Here is an 18,106-nt window from a genome sequence, read left to right as displayed (position 1 = left end):
TATTATTGCTGTTAGTATAGTTGTCGTTGCTATTGTTATTTCAGTAGGGAAACACTGGGTCAGGCCACTAAAAATCAGGGCTGTCGTGGGCCTCCAGTATTCTTTCCATGATGGCTGGTGAACATGTGTGTGTAGCCAGGTCCTGGGAGATAGGACTCAATGCAAAATGCTCTTTTCCCACTAACATTTTTTTCTGGGCTCTAGATATTTACTAGGTTGGGTGCTCACAGGAACATTTCTGCTTTTTGTTCACTCATTGGCCCTGGTAACTTACGGAGCCACTCCTCTCTATGATGGATTTATCAGGATTCATCCCTCTCCCAAAGGAGTGTGAGGCTTCCTGAAGTCATTTTGTGACATGTTTTATATTTAGAATGCAAATGACTGTTACACTGGAATCAGAAATAGAAATGGGACATGCTTGTTTGTTCAGATTATTCACTTAGAAATTCTTATTAAATATTTGTTAAACCTTTTCTGCTATGATTTTTCCCCTAAAGACAAAGTAGGAAGCAGAGGATGCTGTAAAAAAATAATGGTCTCCATATTTGCATATGTCACAGTTATAGTGAAACAGAGTGAGTCTAGGGGTGGAGTCGTGACCAAGTGTGATACATACCTGTGACCTTGGAAAGCATCAGAATCTCAGTGTCTCATCTGTAAAATGGGGATGGATGGTGGTGATAGTACCTGCTCGTTGCCCCTCGGAGGCATGCAGTGTGATCCGTGATAGCACCTTGTAATGGTGACATGACCTATGCAGACCTATGCATCATGCTCGTCAGCTTCCATCTTTGTCTCAGTTGTCCTGTGAGGGGCTTGTAGTAGTTCGCGATATGATGGTTCCCTTTATCCATTTGTCTCTCTCCCATGATTTTGTATGGCTTGAAAGGGCTCCAGAGAGTTAGAAATAAAGTCTCCTTCATTATATAGGACAAAATGGCAGCTCAGAGAGAACAGCCGGGTTGCCCATGGCTATAGTAGCTCCTATTAAGCCAGGACAGTTTTAATCTGCACAAATGGGACCCCTGGCCATTGTGACTGTGCACCCTCAGGAGGCTTCCCAGAGCCTTGGTGGGGTTCAGTGCAGGACCCTGTGCAGCCCAGTCCTTCCTCCTGTCACTTCAGGGAGTTTCAGAAATTTCACTGAGGCCTCAAGGCCATAGTCTTAAAACCCTGAGGGGCTTTTCTTCTCCTGGTGCAGATCAGAGGCTGTCTTTTCCTCTCCTGAACATTGCTGTTTTATAGATGTAAGTAAATCTCCATTTCTGATTACTTCCCAAATGGGCCCATGAGGAAATGGGACAAAAGCAAAGGACTTCCTGCAGAGCCTGGTCTTGGTTCTGTGCAGGAAATGAGGGCTTCCAAATCAAGGTCATCTTACAGACCAGCACTGTCAGACAGAAATAGGATGCTACCCACATATATAATTATAAACTGCCTAGTAGCCACATTAAAATAAGCGCAGAGAAACGGCTGCAAGCCGGGCGTGGTGGCTCACGCCTGTAATCTCAGCACTTTGGGAGTCTGAGGCGGGCAGATCACCTGAGGTCAGGAGTTCGAGACCAGCCTGGCCAACATGGTAAAACCCCATGTCTACTAAAAATACAAAAATTAGCTGGGTATGGTGGTGGGTACCTGTAATCCCAGCTGCTTGGGAGGCTGAGGCAGGAGAATCGCTTGAACCTGGGAGGTGGAGGTTGCAGTGAGCTGAGATGGTGCCACTGCACTCCAGCGTGGGAGACAGAGTGAGACTCCTTCTCAAAAAAAAAAAAAAAAAAGAAAAGAAAAGAAGCAGCTGAGGCCGGGCGCGGTGGCTCACGCCTGTAATCCCAGCACTTTGGAAGGCCGAGGCGGGCGGATCACAAGGTCAGGAGATCGAGACAATGGTGAAACCCTGTCTCTACTAAAAATAGAAAAAAATTAGCCGGGCGCAGTGGCGGGCGCCTGTAGTCCCAGCTGCTCGGGAGGCTGAGGCCGGAGAATGGCGTGAACCCGGGAGGCGGAGCTTGCAGTGAGCCGAGATTGCGCCACTGCACTCCAGCCTGGGTGACAGAGCGAGACTCCGTCTCAAAAAAAAAAAAAAAAAAAAAAAAAAGAAAAGAAAAGAAGCAGCTGCAATTAAATTAATAATTTATTATATTTAAATAAATCCAAAATGTTATTTTGACATGTAATTAATATAAAAAGCTATTATGTTCTTTTTTTTCATTTGGAGTCTTCAAAATCTGATGTGAATTTTACATATGTAGCACATCTTAATTCAAACAGTAAATATTCATTGGAAAGCTTTGATCTGAATTTAGATTACATAAAAAATATGTGCTTGAAGAAGTAGATTTATGTACTCAGGTTGTACATACAAGTTTTTCAATAACTTTGAATGCCAGAAGATCTATTTCCTTTAGTATTGCACGCACATTTTCAAAACCAGTTCATCTTTTCTAGAAGAATTGATTTGACTATGAAGTAAAAGCTTATTTTCAAAATAATGTCCTAGTAAATTCACCAACTCTTGTGTTAGTTCAATATTGTAAATATCAAATTCAAAGATGTATTGAATATATTGAAAAGTAACTCTAAATTTATCAATATCAACAAAGTGTTCTTCAGATTACTTTTAGTTTTTGCAGCCAATTTTCATAATGCTAATTGTAACATTAATGCTAATTGTAACAATTAACATTTTTTGCATACTGAGTCATGTTATAAAAATACGTGAAATCATTATTAGCAACTTATATTATGAAGTTGAAACATAAATTCTCACACCTGTCTGGCTGGATCGTAAATAAGGTCTTCTTTTCCCTTCCTTGGAGCTTTAAATTTAGCTTGTTTATATGCAGTATGTAGATAGATAAGAAAATGCAAATGACAGTCATTTTTTATTTTGATTATTGACATGATGAATTACTGAGTGAAAATAATGATTTGACAAACATTCCTTTTATTTTCAAGAAAATCTGAATTGGAGTTGAAAAGTAAATCTTTATTTTAAAAAAAACCCCTCTCCATCAGTGAATACTGGCAGAGAACACAGTATCATTAAATTCATTATCTTCTGCTTCCAAGAACTGGAGAATCATCTAGTATATACAGAACCATTTTAACAACTGTATCCATGACACTTAGAGTCTGCTTCAGAAAACCTAACACAAGGCTGGGCATGGTGACTCACGCCTGTAATCCCAACACTTTGAGAGGCCAAGGCAGGTGGATCATTTGAGGTCAGGAGTTTGAGACCAGCCTGGCCAACATGGTGAAACCCCGTCTCTTCCAAAAATACAAAAAAAAGTTAGCTGGGCATGGTGGTGCGCACCTGTAGTCCCAGCTACTTGGGAGGCTGAGGCACAAGAATCGCTTGAGCCGGGGAGGCAGCATTTGCAGTGAGCTGAGATTGTGCCGCTGCACTCCAGCCTGGGCGACAGAACAAAACCCTGTCTCAGATAAACAAACAGAAAGCAAACCTAACACAAATGTTTTCAATATGTAACATAATGCCATGAAGCAGATGTTTCCAACATGTGTCATACAATAAAATGAAGTAGTAAAGGAAAATAGTCTACTAAAATCTTAGTAAATCCTCTTTTTTTTTTTTTTTTTGAGATGGAGTTTTACTCTGTCGCCCAGGCTGGAGTACAGTGGTGCGATCTCAGCTCACTACAACCTCCGCCTCCCAGTTCAAGCGATTCTCCTGCCTCAGCCTCCTTGTAGCTGGGATTATAGGCACCCACCACCACGCTCGGCTAGTTTTTTGTATTTTTAGTAGAGACAGGGTTTTACTATGTTGACCAGGTTGGTCTTGAACTCCTGGCCTCAGGTGATCCACCTGCCTCGGCCTCCCAAAGTGCTGGCGTTACAGGAGTAAGCCACTGCGCCTAGCCATAAATCCATATTTTAATACAACTTAGCTGAAGTCCTATCTGTCATGTTAGAAAGTAATTTTTTGCATGTAGGTAAAATTCTGTGACAGACGTAAAAGATTTTAAAATATCTATACTATGAGGTTTTATGTGCGTGTGTGTGTGTGTTTTAGACGGAGTCTCTCTCTGTCCCCCAGGCTGGAGTGCAGTGGCGCGATCTCGGCTCACTGCAGTCTCCACCTCCCGGGTTCAAGCAACTGGGACTACAGGCAACTGCCACCACACCTGGCTAATTTTTTGTATTTTTAGTAGAGACAGGGTTTCACCATGTTAACCAGGATGGTCTTGATCTCTTGACTTCGTGATCTGCCCACCTCGGCCTCCCAAAGTGCTGAGATTACAGGCATGAGCCACCATGCCCGCCGAGTTTGATATTTTTTAAGCTGAAATTTGACAGCATTTTTTCATATATTTGGAAATCCTTTGAGGCAAAACATCCAAAGTATTAATTGGACAGCATCTTTTATGTCACACAGTTCACCTAAAGCTAAAGAAATTACTTAATATTTTTCAAATTTTGAGTCAATCTCTGATTGTTAGAAAGGTTTTGTAGTCTGTGGGCAATTGTGACTCAGCTGAAGATTGTTCGTTTTTTGTAAATTATATTTTTAAGTCTTTTCCTTAAAATAGTTTTTTTAAAACCACATTTGCATCTAAAATGGTTTTCTTTTTGTGTAAGAATCCAAGCCATTTTATAGTTGTCCAAAATTATAAACTCAGACTCTGTTAAACATTTGCTTAAAAATATGTTGGCTATTGTGATTTCAGCCACTAGTTTCATTAATTTTTTTGAGCATTGAGAGGAAAATACTTACCAAGTTTATTATGTATTTGCTAAAAAAGTCTCCTTTACACAACCATTTTTTCATTTTACTTTGACCACAGCCTATTGCAGTCACCATTTCTTGTGAATCTGTGGCATATCTCCTTTCAGTTTTTTTTTTTAAATTTCTTACTGTCCTTGTCATAGTTCTAGCTTCTGTCATAGTTCTAGTAGCGTCCCTACTCAGTTAAAACTTTGTCCAAATATTTTTTTAACTAGGAAGAAATTCTGTTTCACCTAAGTTACCAACTGTGGTGTACGTAGCTAGCACTGTAACTCATGCTCTCTGCATAATAAACGTATCATAATGTTTCATCAGTGCACAGAAATAAATCACTAGAACTGAATCAATCTATTGTCCCTGAATAGAATAGCGATGTGTTTGTGTGTGATACTAGAAATGACACATGGCCCTGACGTGCATGCTGCAATGCAACAGTAAAGTGAAGTGTTATCTCACCATATCAATAAAGTTGTGCCTAATGGAAAAATATTTTATAATGCGTCCATTTTTAAATTAAAGGCAAATTAAATTTTAGGCCTGGCATGGTGGCTCATGCCTGTAATCTCAGCACTTTGGGAGACTGAGGCAGGTGGATTACCTGAGGTCAGGAGTTTGAGACCAGCTTGGCCAACATGGTGAAGCCCTGTCTCTATTAAAAATATAAATATTAGCTGGGCATGGTGGCAGGTGCCTGTAATCCCAGCTACTCGGGAGGCTGAGGTGGGAGAATTGCTTGAACCCGGGAGGTGGAGGTTGCAGTGTGCCAGGATCGTACTACTGCACTCCAGCCTGGGCGACAGAGTGAGACTCTGTCTCAAATTAAAAAAAAATTAAACTTTAAATTCAGTTCCTGAGTCACATTGACCACATTTCAAATGCTCAGTGGCCATATGTGGCTGACTACTGCCCACTGGATGGGACAATACAGATACGGAGTTGAACTTTCAGTGAGTTAAAAATATGTTTATTTTGTTCCTTGAAGTTCGAGTAGCTTTTCAGTTCTTTCCCTTTCGCTTTAAAATAAATTTATTTTAAATCTCTATCTAAAATGTCATTATTTCCACCATTCGTTCACAGACTGGGTTTTATAGGTGAATCTTAACATGGACTTGGCATTAACAGTTCTGTTCTAAACAGAAGAGGGAGCACAGCTCAGGGAAGGCCAGTGGATGTCTGTGGGCAGGTTCTTCCCTGTCTCTGATTCCTGGGGAGTAAGAGCAGGTTTCCAGTTAAGACTTGGGGGTTTTGTAGTAGCTTGAGCTGTTAAAAAAAAAAAAAAAAGAAAAAGAAAAAAAAGAAAGACTTGGGAGTTCGGGATGCATGCTGGCTGGTCCTCACTACCTTTATGATCTTAGGAAATTTGCTTCTCTGACCCAGTTCCTAATTTGTGAAATGTGATACCAGTGCCTCTAGCTCCAGGGGTCTGATTGCAGAGTAGATGCTGTGGGAAGCCCCTGCGTGCTAAGGGCCTTGCCTGACTTTATCTTCTGTGGTGTTAAGGTATTTGGGGAGCAGGAGGTATATTTCACTATGACCACTGGTGTCCTGTGTTCTGTTAGAAAGATACCTTTTTTATTCTGTCACCGAAGCCAGCCCGAGCTAAAAGCAAGAAAAGAAGGGCTTTAAAAAGTCTTCTAATTCAGATTCCTACATAACCTTTTCTCCTATAGAGAGTTGGGCCAGGGTAGTCTTTTTGCTACTTAAATTTTCCTCTCTTCCCCATTTCATTTTTTAGTATGGGTCTGGCTCAACAACATATGTGTTGAAAAGGTATTGGCTCAGGATTATGTCCAGTGAAGCTTCCTTAGAGATGCATTTTAAAAAGAGCGAAAGCGTTGGACATTAAGCCTTTTGAATTAACTGGGGTATGCCTTTAAAGTTGCATCTAACAGCTGTGTGCTCCCCAGTAATGCATTTGAGCTTTGTCCAGGGAGACTAAGAGCAAACAGAGGTGTTAGAAGACTGAGTCACGCTTTGCCTCCTGGAAGATCTCTGGGGGAAAGCAGTGGCCTTTCTGAAGGGAGTGACAAAGTACACTAAGAAGGGAGGCTGACCCTCTTCTGTCATCTGCCAGGCTAATCAAGACAAGCCCTGAACTGGCTGAGTCCTGCACATGGTTCCCTGAGTCCTATGTGATTTATCCAACCAATCTCAAGACCCCAGTTGCTCCAGCACAGAATGGAATTCAACCACCAGTCAGTAACTCAAGGACAGATGAAAGAGAATTCTTTCTCGCTTCCTATAACAGAAAGAAGGAGGATGGAGAGGGCAACGTTTGGATTGCAAAGTCATCAGCTGGTGCCAAAGGTGAGTTGGCACTGCTGTCCCCTCCTCTGTTCCTGGTGAGTTGTTCCTATTGTGATGTATTTAGATGAACGACCCTATTTTAATCTGAATCGTTGAAGGTGGAGACCGTGTCTAGTTACATAGTTATAAATACCCATCTATGTACCGATGCCTTCTAAATGTGTATCTCCAGTATAGGTCTTTTCCTTTAAGCTCTAGATCCATTGACACCCTCACCATCTCTAAAAGGCATTTCAAACTGAGTACATCTGATACAGAACTTTTCATTTCCTTACCAACTTTGCCCATGCCAATCTGCTCCTCCTTCACGCTTTCCACTTAGTATATGATCCCACTCTTCACTCAGTCTCTGAAGCTTAAAACCTAGGATTCATCCTTGACTACTCTATTCTTTACAATCTACTTCTAATGCATTAGCAACTCTTGCTAGCTCTACCTTCAAAATACATTCTGAATAGACTATTTCTTGCCATTTCCACTGCTTCCCCTCTAAATCAAAGCTCCCGTTCTCTTTAGTGTGTGTAACTGCAGAGCCTGCTCTCAACCAGTTCTCCTTCCGGACAATGATGTTTTCAAAACATAAATCTAATCATGTTACTTCCTACTTGAAACTTACCAGCTGGCTTCCTAATGCAATTAGAATGGACTCCGGATTCCTAATGGTAGCCTGCACCATTTGACATTTGCCCGTATCTCTGATCTCATCTCCTTCTATCCTCAGCTTTGCTCTCTGGACTGTAGACACAAAGACTGCCTAGTATCTCTCAAATATTCCAAACTTGTCTCTGTTCTTAGAATGTGCTTACATAGTTTCTTTTGTTTCTCTCACCTCAGATGCTGGCTCATCAGGGAAGGCTTTTCTAATCTGAAATAGCCTCTGTGTCCTTTGCTTTCTTTCCTTTTCCCCTGCCTCATTTACTTCCTGGCATTAACCTCTTCCTGGCACTATACTACTTCTCTGTCCATCTCTCCCATTGTTCTGTAGGCTTCACAGAAACGCAGACATTCTGTCTTATTCATCCTTGTACCTTCCTCGTAGGCACTCAACAAATATGTGTTGAATGAATGCGTATAAGGGGTAAGGTTTATAATATTAAATCAGGCTGAAAATAGAGGCAGTTCCCAATGTAATGAACACATAAACAGTCTCTGTCTATGACTGCCCTCATATGCTCTTTATAAAACCATTCCGGCCGGGCGCGGTGGCTCACTGCCTATAATCCTAGCACTTGGGGAGGCTGAGGCGGGCGGTCCACGAGGTCAGGAGATCGAGACCATCTTGGCTAACATGGTGAAACCCCATCTCTACTAAAATTACAGAAAATTAGTCAGGCGTGGTGGCAGGCGCCTGTACTCCCAGCTACTTGGGAGGCTCAGGCAGGAGAACGGCGTGAACCCAGGAGGCGGAGCTTGCAGTGAGCCAAGATCGTGCCTCCAGCCTGGGTGACAAAATGAGACTCTGTCTCATTCCATTTTGAACTCATTTCTTGTATTGCCTTGGAAGACATCTGGCCACTGGTACTCATTTCTATTCTGGGTAGAAAGGACCTCACCTTCTTTTCCACCAACCATGAGACAGGAAGGCCTCAGCTGGTATTCTGAAACGGGGAGAGTTGGACTCTTGCCACAAGCCAGGTACCTTACCTACTTCTCTCTCCCCTCTTGGGACCTTTTCTCAAGTACTGCCACCCAGTGTGGTTCCAATGGTAAATGACGGAATTGGAAGAGGAAATAGACATTCATGGTACTCCAGAATCCTCCTGTGGGTTTGGGATTGGAGTCAGTATGGCCACTGTGAGGACACCTGGGTGATCCCTGGACCCTCACCAAGGCAAGGCTCAGAGGGACACCCAGCAGCCGGGGGAAGTCAAGAGAGCATAAAATGCCACACGAAGACTTTTTGCTTTAGGAGGTGAGGAGATAAGTGATACATATTTATTATGTTTGGGAACTATAAAATGAAACCAATAGGATGAATGAATGACTTTTATTCTTGTTAAGCATTTATTTGGTACCTACTACATGCTTTGTATAGTTGACTCAACCTTCAAACTCTATCCGTTATGAAGCCACTGTTTACTGTGCCCACTGCCTATCTCTAATCTAGCCACCTTCACCTCTCACCTGGAGCATGGGAACACACTACATCTCTAACAGCAAATTACTGTTAAGAAACAACCTCATCGTTCTGCTATTTCTGCTATTACAGAAAACATTAGTAAATGTCTTTGCTGTAGATCACTCTTGGTTTTTTTTTAATTTCAATTTTGTATTTATGTATGTGTGTGTGTGTGTGTGTGTGTGTGTGTATATATATATATATATATATTTTTTTTTTTTTTTTTTTTTTTTGAGACAAGGTCTTGCTTTGTTGCCCAGGCTGGAGTATGATGGCATGATATCAGTTCACTACAGCCTCGACTTCCTGGGCTCAAGCGATCCTCCCAGCTCAACCTTCCTTTTTTTTTTTTTTTCTTTCTTGAGACAGAGTCTCACTCTGTTGTCCAGGCTGGAGTGCAGTGGCAGCGCGATCTCAGCTCACTGCAAGCTCCACCTCCCGGGTTCACACCATTCTCCTGCCTCAGCCTCCTGAGTACTGGGACTATAGGCACCCGCCACCACGCCCGGCTAATTTTTTGTATTTTTAGTTGAGATGGGGTTTCACTGCATTAGCCAGGATGGTCTTGATCTCCTGACCTCGTGATCCACCTGCCTCGGCCTCCCACAGTGCTGGGATTAGAGGCGTGAGCCACCACGCCCTTCCCGCTCTCACCTCAACCTCTTGAGTAGCTGGGACTACAGCTGTGCACCACCACACCCTGTTAATTTTTTGATTTTCAGTAGAGATGAGGTCTCACTATGTTACCCAGGCTGGTCTTGAACTCCAGAGCTCAAGTGATCTTCCCACCTCGGCCTCCCGAAGTGCTGGGATTACAGGCATGAGCCATCACACCTGGGCGATCACAAGAAACTCTTGTTTCTTCTTAAACATTTCTTTAGAGTAATTTTGAAACATGAGATTACTTGGTCAAATGACACGAAGCCTTTATGGCTCTTGCTCTGTGTTATCCTATTGCTTTTTCAAAGGGCTGTAAGCTAACGGGGAGCAGTTCACGACGAACTGTCACTAAAAGTATCACCGTTTTTGTTGTCTTATTTTGTAGGTATAAAACAATACATACAATTCAAATTTATTTTATAATTTTTGATACTGGTGTATCAAAAAATCTGAGCCTGATTCCTAAGGGAGATGAAACAACATGAGTCATGTGTGTAGGGAACGAGAAGAAGGGAGCTTTTTCAGGTTGATTTGCAGTTTCTTGTTGAAGAAGCTCACCAGATGGTAGAACAAGAGACAGCAACAAGGTAGTTGAAAAGGGCGTTAACGTTTGGGAAAGGTGAATCATTGAATTAATGAACTGAATTAAATTCACTTATACTGAAAGCATGAGACCCAGGTAGAAATCAGCTCCAAATCTGAAGCGTAGATTAGAAGATTCTAGCAAATTGAAACCACAACGAGCTGTCACTACACTTTTATTAAAATGGTTAAAATAAGAAATGGTGACAACTCACTAAAGAGTGAGTTCAGCAATGTTACAGGATATGAGAGCAACACACAAAACTTAATTGCATTTTTATATGCCAACAATGAACATGTGGAAACCAAAGTTAAAAGCACAGTACTACTTCAATGGGCATGGTGGCTCACACTTGTAATCCCAGCACTTTGAGAGGCTGAGGCAGGCGGATCACCTCAGGTCAGAAGTTCGAGACCAGTCTGGCCAACTTGGTGAAACCCTGTCTCTATAAAAATACACAAATTAGCCGGGCTTGGTGGCGGTTGCCTGTAATCCCAGTTACTCAAGAGGCTGAGGCAGGAGAATCACTTGAACCCAGGAGGCAGAGGTTGCAGTGAGCTGAGATCGCACCATTGCACTCCAGCCTGATCAAGAAAGCAAAAACTCCGTCTTAAAAACAAACAAAAAAGAAAACACAATACCACTTATAGTCACCCCAGAGAAAATATGATGCTTAGGTATAAATTTAACCGACAGGTATAGGCTCTGTATGCTAAAAATAGTAAAATGATTATGAAGGAAGCCAAAGAGGACCTAAAGAAATGGACTGACATACTGTGTTCATGGATTGCAGGATAGTATAGTAAAGATGTCAGTTCACCCCAAACTGGTCTATAGGTTTATGTAATTCTTCTCAAAATCTCAGCAAACTTTTTGTATAGACATGGAGCTTCTTTTAAAATTTACATGGAGGTTCCAAGTCTTTGCTATTGTGAATAGAGCTGCAATAAACATATGTGTGCACGTGTCTTTATAGCAGCACTCATAGGTGGGAATTGAACAATGAGATCACTTGGACACAGGAGGGGGAACATCACACACCGGGGCCTGCCATGGGGTGAGGAGAGGGGAGAGGGATAGCATTAGGAGATATACCTAATGTAAATGACGAGTTAATGGGTGCAGCACACCAACATGGCACATGTATACCTATGTAACAAACCCGCACGTTGTGCACATATGCCCTAGAACTTAAAGTATAAAAAAAAAATTTACATGGAGGCGCCGGACATGGTGACTCATACCTGTAATCCCAGCACTTTGGGAGGCCAAGGTGGGCGGATCATGAGGTCAGGAGATCGAGACCATCCTGGCTAACATGGTGAAACCCTGTCTTTACTAAAAATACAAAAAATAAGCTGGGCGTGGTGGCAGGCGCCTGTGGTCCCAGCTACTTGGGAGGCTGAGGCAGGAGAATGGCGTGAACCCGGGAGGTGGAGGTTGCAGTGGGCCAAGATGACGCCACTGCACTCCAGCCTGGGCAACAGAGCAAAACTCCATCTCAAAAAAAATTTACATGGAGGCGCTGGACAGCTCACGCCTGTAATCCCAGCACTTTGAGAGGCCGAGGCGGGCAGATCACCGGAGGTCAGGAGTTCAAGACCAGCCTGGCCAACATGGTGAAGCCGTGTCTCTACTAAAAATACAAAAATTAGCCAGGCACGGTGGCGGGCGCCTGTAATCCCAGCTATTCAGGAGGCTGAGGCAGAAGAATTGCTTGGGCCCAGCCTGGGCGACAAGAGCAAGACTCTATCTCAATAAATAAATAAATAAATAATAAAATTTCATATGGAAAGGCACAAGCCCTAGAATAGCTTAAACGTCTTGAAGAATAAAGTATAAGTAAACATGCTAACTGATATTAAGACATATTTTAGAGCTACAGTACTCAATACACTATAGCATTCATGGAAAAATAGAAACATAAATCAGTGGGGCCAGGCGTGGTGGCTCATGGCTGTAATCCCAGCACTTTGGGAGGCTGAGGCAGGTGGATCACCTGAGGTCAGGAGTTTGAGACAAGGCTGGCCAACATGGTGCAACCCCATGTCTACTAAAAATACAAAAAATTAGCCAGGTGTGGTGGCGCAGGCCTGTGCTCTCAGCTACTTGGGAGGCTGAGGCATGACAATTGCTTGAACCCAGGGGGCAGAGGTTGTAATGAGCTGAGATCGCACTTCTATGCAACAGAGCAACACTCTGTCTCAAAAACAGAAGAAACATAAATCAGTGGAAGAGAACAGATAACTCAGAAATAGACCAAAGCATATATGCCCGTCTGATATTTGAAAAAGGTGCAAAAGCTATTCAATAGAGGAAGGATAAATTTTTCAACAAATTGTACTAGATAAGGTGGTTATCAACAGGCAGAAAAATGAACATCAACATAAGCCTCACACCTCATACAAAAACTAACTCAAAATCGATCATGGACTTAATAATTTTTCAGAAAAAAGGAGATAGGGCTTGGCAAAGAATTCTTGAGCTTCACTCCAAAAATATAATCCATGAAAGTAAAAATTGATACATTGAACCTCACCAAAATAAAACTTCTACTCTTTGAAACACCTCATTAGAGGATAAAAAGATGAGCTACAAACTGGGTGAAAGGATTTTTAAGTCATACATATGACAAGGGACTCAGATCTAGAATATATAAACAACTTTCAAAACTTAACAGTAAACAAAAACAGACACACAATCCAATTAGAAAAAGAGCAAACAGTAAGACCCCATCTCTACAAAAAATTACAAAAATTAGCCAATGTGGTGGCGCACACCTGCATACCTAGTATTCCTGAGAATTGAAAATATATGTTCACAAAAATTTGTATGCAAATCTTATAGCACCATTATTCATAAGAGGCAAACAAGAATGAAAACAATGCAAACGTCCATCAATTGAGGACTGAATGAACAAAAATGACTCTTCAGCCAAAGAAAGAAGTGAACATGCTACTAATACACACTACAATGGGGATGAACCTTGAAAACTTGGTGCTAAGTGAAATTAGACACGAAAGGCCACATACCGTGTGATTCCATTTATATGAAATGTCCAGATGAGACATCCATAGATGCAGAAAGTAGATTAGTGGTTGTCAGAAGCTGGGGTGAGGAGGGAGTAGTGAGTGACTGCTAATAGGTACAGAGTTTTTATTTTGGGAATTGGTGAAACCGTTCTAAAATTAAACTGTAGTAGGCCGGGCATGGTGGCTCACACCTGTAATCCCAGCACTTTGGGAGACCAAGGCGGGCAGATCACGAGGTCAGAAGACTGAGACCATCCTGGCCAACATGGTGAAACCCTGTCTGTACTAAAAATACAAAAATTAGCTGGGCATGGTGGTACACGCCTGTAATCCCAGCTACTTGGTAGGCTGAGGCAGGAGGATTGCTTGAACCCGGGAGGCAGAGGTTACAGTGAGCTGAGATTGCGCCACTGCACTCCAGCCTGGGCGACAGAGTGAGACTCCATCTCAAAACAAACAACAACAACAAAAAAACTGTAGTAATGGTTTAAAACTCTTGAATATACTAAAAGCCATTGAATTGTACACTTTCAAAGGATAAAAATTTTTTGGTACGTGAATTATACTTCAAGCTACTAAAAAAGATATATCAATTATTTAATGTTAATGGACAATTCCAGTGTGTCCAGTTTTTTTCTGTTACAACGCTACTAGGAACCTACTTGAACATTCATCTTTATGCCTTAACCTTCCTGGTAGTTCTATGAGATATGGTGAAGGAAGAGGGGGAGGTATTGTCTTTGTAATCTTTATTGTGGTAACCAGTGACCAGTAGTAGAATAGTATTTACTTTGAGTGCTTAGACACTTTGAATTTCTGTAAAACTGAGCTTTCATGGTTGTAGGCAGCCAAGATAGTGTTGACAACCCGCATGGAGAAGGAGTTGGTAGGATAATCCTGGGTACTCTTGAGGGGAGAAGGGAGACTGGAGTAAGGAAGGGAAGGAAAAAGATGAGCAGGACGTTGAAAGCCTCTTGTGGGGTTTTCATATTTCCTTTCTGGCTTTATAGAGAGCTCTTGGTTTGAGTTGGACTGGTTTCTCTTTTGCTTTTTCCCTGTTAGGTGAAGGCATTCTCATCTCATCAGAGGCTTCAGAGCTTCTCGATTTCATAGACAACCAGGGCCAAGTGCACGTGATCCAGAAATATCTTGAGCACCCTCTGCTGCTTGAGCCAGGTCATCGCAAGTTTGACATTCGGTAATGCATTCATGTCCATAGCTTTTGCTTTTCTTCATCTGAAAAAACTGCCGTGGTAAACGGTAGGGAGAGGGACATGGAATATGAGGAAGTGTTTGACCATGTTTAATATGTTACCAAAATTGAGCGCAGCTGAGCAGAACTGAGCTTCTGTACCTAATTTTCTATTTTTCTTTCTTCTTTTTTCATCTAGGAAATGTTACTACAATTATGGGTTTTCTTTTTTAAAAAATATTCTTTTCTGGCCAGGCACAGTGGCTCACGCCTGTAATCTCAGCACTTTGGGAGTCCGAGGTGGGCAGATCACCTGAGGTCAGGGAGTTCGAGACCAGCCTGGCCAACATGGTGAAACTCCATCTCTAGTAAAAGTACAAAAATTAGCTGGGCATGGTGGCAGGCACCTGTAATCCCAGCTGCTCGGGAGGCTGAGGAAGGAGAATCACTTGAACCCGGGAGGGGAGGTTGCAGTGAGCTGAGATTGCGCCATTGCACTCCAGCCTGGGCAACAGTGAGACTCCTGTGTCAAAAAAAAAAAAAAAAAAAAAATCTTTTCTGTGAAAATGACTTGTGGATTCAAAGAAATGAATATAAATATATGATCTTGCTTATGGAATAAACTGAGAGATGTACATGGAACACGTAATTCAGACACAACAGGTTATGCAACCTTGCCAAATAATTAATTTCTCCTCACTTCATTATTTGTATCCCACTCTGGATTTTATGACCACACCTCAGGAGGTTGTACGTTTCTGAGCAAAGGGCTTGGCATGGAGAAAGAGGTTGTGTGGTGCATTCTAAAGCTAAACAGCCCTGCCTCTTCAACTTACCCTTGGTCTTGCTGTCAGCTCCTTGCCAAGGACTTTGTCTCCTTGATTGCTTCATAACGATTTGTTGCTTCTTGGACATCAACCCAATGTCAGATCATCTTCAGGAGGAACACTATTAAGATTACTAGAAGAGGAGACATGACAAATGGAGGTTTCATAGGTGAACCTTAAAATCCAGCCCATCTAGGGCTGGGTGCGGTGGCTTATGCCTGTCCAGCACTTTGAGAGGCCAAGGCGGGTGGATCACCTGATGTCAGTATTTCGAGACCAGCCTGGCTAACATGGTGAAACCCTGTCTACAAAAAACGCAAAAATTAGCCGGGCATAGTGGCATGCGCCTGTAATCCCAGCTACTCAGGAGGCTGAGGCAGGAGAATTGCTTGAACCTGGAAGGCGGAGGTTACAGTGAGCCAAGATCACACCATTGCACTCCAGCCTGGGCAACAAAAGCAAAACTCCGTCTCAAAAAAACCAAAAACAAAAACAACCCATCTGAATCTCTTCAAAATGCTTTATTTATCTTTTGATCAAAATCTCCTTGTTATTTATGGTAAAATGTTTTCTTTGCCTCATTGTAGTGATAACTCACTATCTTAGCTAAATCCTAATATGCCTCTTATAGTTTTAGAAACGTCCTCCTTCCCTAGTTGCCTCCCACTCCTCACCTACCCCCTAAAAGAAGTCAAGATGTGGGGACTGATGTATATAATATGCAGAAACTTTGGATAACTTGAGTAAAGCCGTGTTTTTGTTGAATTGCAGAAGCTGGGTCTTGGTGGATCATCAGTATAATATCTACCTCTATAGAGAGGGTGTGCTTCGGACTGCTTCAGAACCGTATCATGTTGATAATTTCCAAGACAAAACCTGCCATTTGACCAATCACTGCATTCAAAAAGAGTACTCAAAGAACTATGGGAAGTATGAAGAAGGAAATGAAATGTTCTTCAAGGAGTTCAATCAGTACCTAACAAGTGCTTTGAACATTACCCTAGAAAGTAGTATCTTACTACAAATCAAACATATAATAAGGTAACTTAATTGTATCTTTTTTGATTATGTGTTTCTTCTTGAAGGAGCTTTAGGTGTCTATGCCTTTCAACGAATTGTTTCATATAAGTTGTCTAATTTATGGGCAAAAATTTTTTGTAATATTCCTTTATTTTCCTTTTAATGTCTGTAGGTTCTGTAATGATGTCTCCTCTTTCATTTCTGATCATGAATTTATATATATATATATATATATATATATTTTTTTTTGTAGACAGAGTTTTGCTCTTGTTGCCCAAGCTGGAGTGCAATGGTGCGATCTTGGCTCACCGCAACCTCCCCCTCCTGGGTTCAAGCAATTCTCTTGCCTCAGCCTCCCAAGTAGCTGGAATTACAGGCATGTGCCACCATGCTGGGCTAATTTTGTATTTTTAGTAGAGACGGGGTTTTTCCACATTGGTCAGGCTGGTCTCGAACTCTTGACCTCAAGTGATCCACCCCCCTTGGCCTCCCAAAGTGCTAGGATTACAGGCGTGAGCCACCATGCCCAGCTAATTTTTATTTTCTCTCTATTTTGCTTGGACAGATTGACTACACATTTATCAATTTTATTAATCTTTTCAAAAAATTAGCTTTTGGTTTTGTTGGTTTTCTCTATTTTTCTTTTCAGCTTATTTTATTTATGCACTTTATTATTCTCTTCCTTTTGCTTTTTGGAGGATATAATTTACTCTTTTTCTAGTTGTGCTTTTTGTTTGTTTTTTAAGGGATGGTGTCTCATTTTCTTGCCCAGGCTGGACTACAGTGGTGTGATCATAGCTCACTGCTGCCTCAAACTTTTCAGCTCAAGGGATCTTCCTGTCTCAGCCTCCCAAGTGGCTGGGACTACAGGTATACACCACTGTGCCTGGCTAATTTTTTTATTTTTTGTGAAATTGGGTCTCATTGTCTTGCCCGGGCTGGTTTCAAGCTCCTGGGCTTAAGCAGCCCTCCCATCTTGGTCTCCCAGAGTGCTGGGATTATAGATGTGAGCCACCATGCCCAGCCTATTCCAGTTTTTTTTTTTTTTTTTTTTTGAGACAGAGTCTTGCTCAGTTGCCCAGGCTGGAGTGCGGTGGCACGATCTCGGCTCACTGAAAGCTCCGCCTCCTGGGTTCACGCCATTCTCCTGCCTCAGCCTCCTGAGTAGCTGGGACTACAGGCGCCTGCCACTACGCCCAGCTAAGTTTTCTGTATTTTTTTAGTAGAGACAGGGTTTCACCGTGTTAGCTAGGATAATCTTGATCTCCTGACCTCGTGATCTGCCCGTCTCGGCCTCCCAAAGTGCTGGGATTACAGGTGTGAGCCACCGCGCCCGGCCTCCAGTTTTTAAGGTGAAAGGTTAAATAATTGATTTGAGATATTTCTTTTTCTTTTTTTTCTTTCTGTTTTTTTTTTTTTTTTTTTTTTTTTTTGAGACGGAGTTTTGCTCTTGTTGCCCAGGCTGGAGTGCAATGGCACAACGTCAGCTCACCGCAACTTCTGCCTCCTGGGTTCAAGTGATTCTTCTGCCTCAGCCTCCCGAGTGGCTGGGATTACAGGCATACAGGCATGTGCCACCATGCCCAGCTAATTTTGTATTTTTAGTAGAGACGGGG

General features: G+C 42.2%; 1 protein-coding gene across 1 annotated transcript in view; it reads left to right on the top strand.

The window, feature by feature from the left end:
• LOC105471795 (tubulin tyrosine ligase) overlaps window positions 1-18,106 on the top strand; it is a 46,853-nt gene that overhangs the window by 5,186 nt on the left and 23,561 nt on the right. The window contains exons 3-5 of the mRNA XM_011724528.2: window positions 6,825-7,057; window positions 14,514-14,649; window positions 16,242-16,511. Of these exons, the coding sequence (XP_011722830.1) occupies window positions 6,825-7,057; window positions 14,514-14,649; window positions 16,242-16,511 (639 nt within the window). The remainder of the gene's footprint in view (window positions 1-6,824; window positions 7,058-14,513; window positions 14,650-16,241; window positions 16,512-18,106) is intronic.

This window comes from Macaca nemestrina, chromosome 13, assembly GCF_043159975.1.
Source record: "Macaca nemestrina isolate mMacNem1 chromosome 13, mMacNem.hap1, whole genome shotgun sequence".
Lineage (NCBI taxonomy): Eukaryota > Metazoa > Chordata > Mammalia > Primates > Cercopithecidae > Macaca > Macaca nemestrina.
Note: the sequence above shows the minus strand (reverse complement) of the source record. Positions and strands in the feature narration are given on the sequence as shown.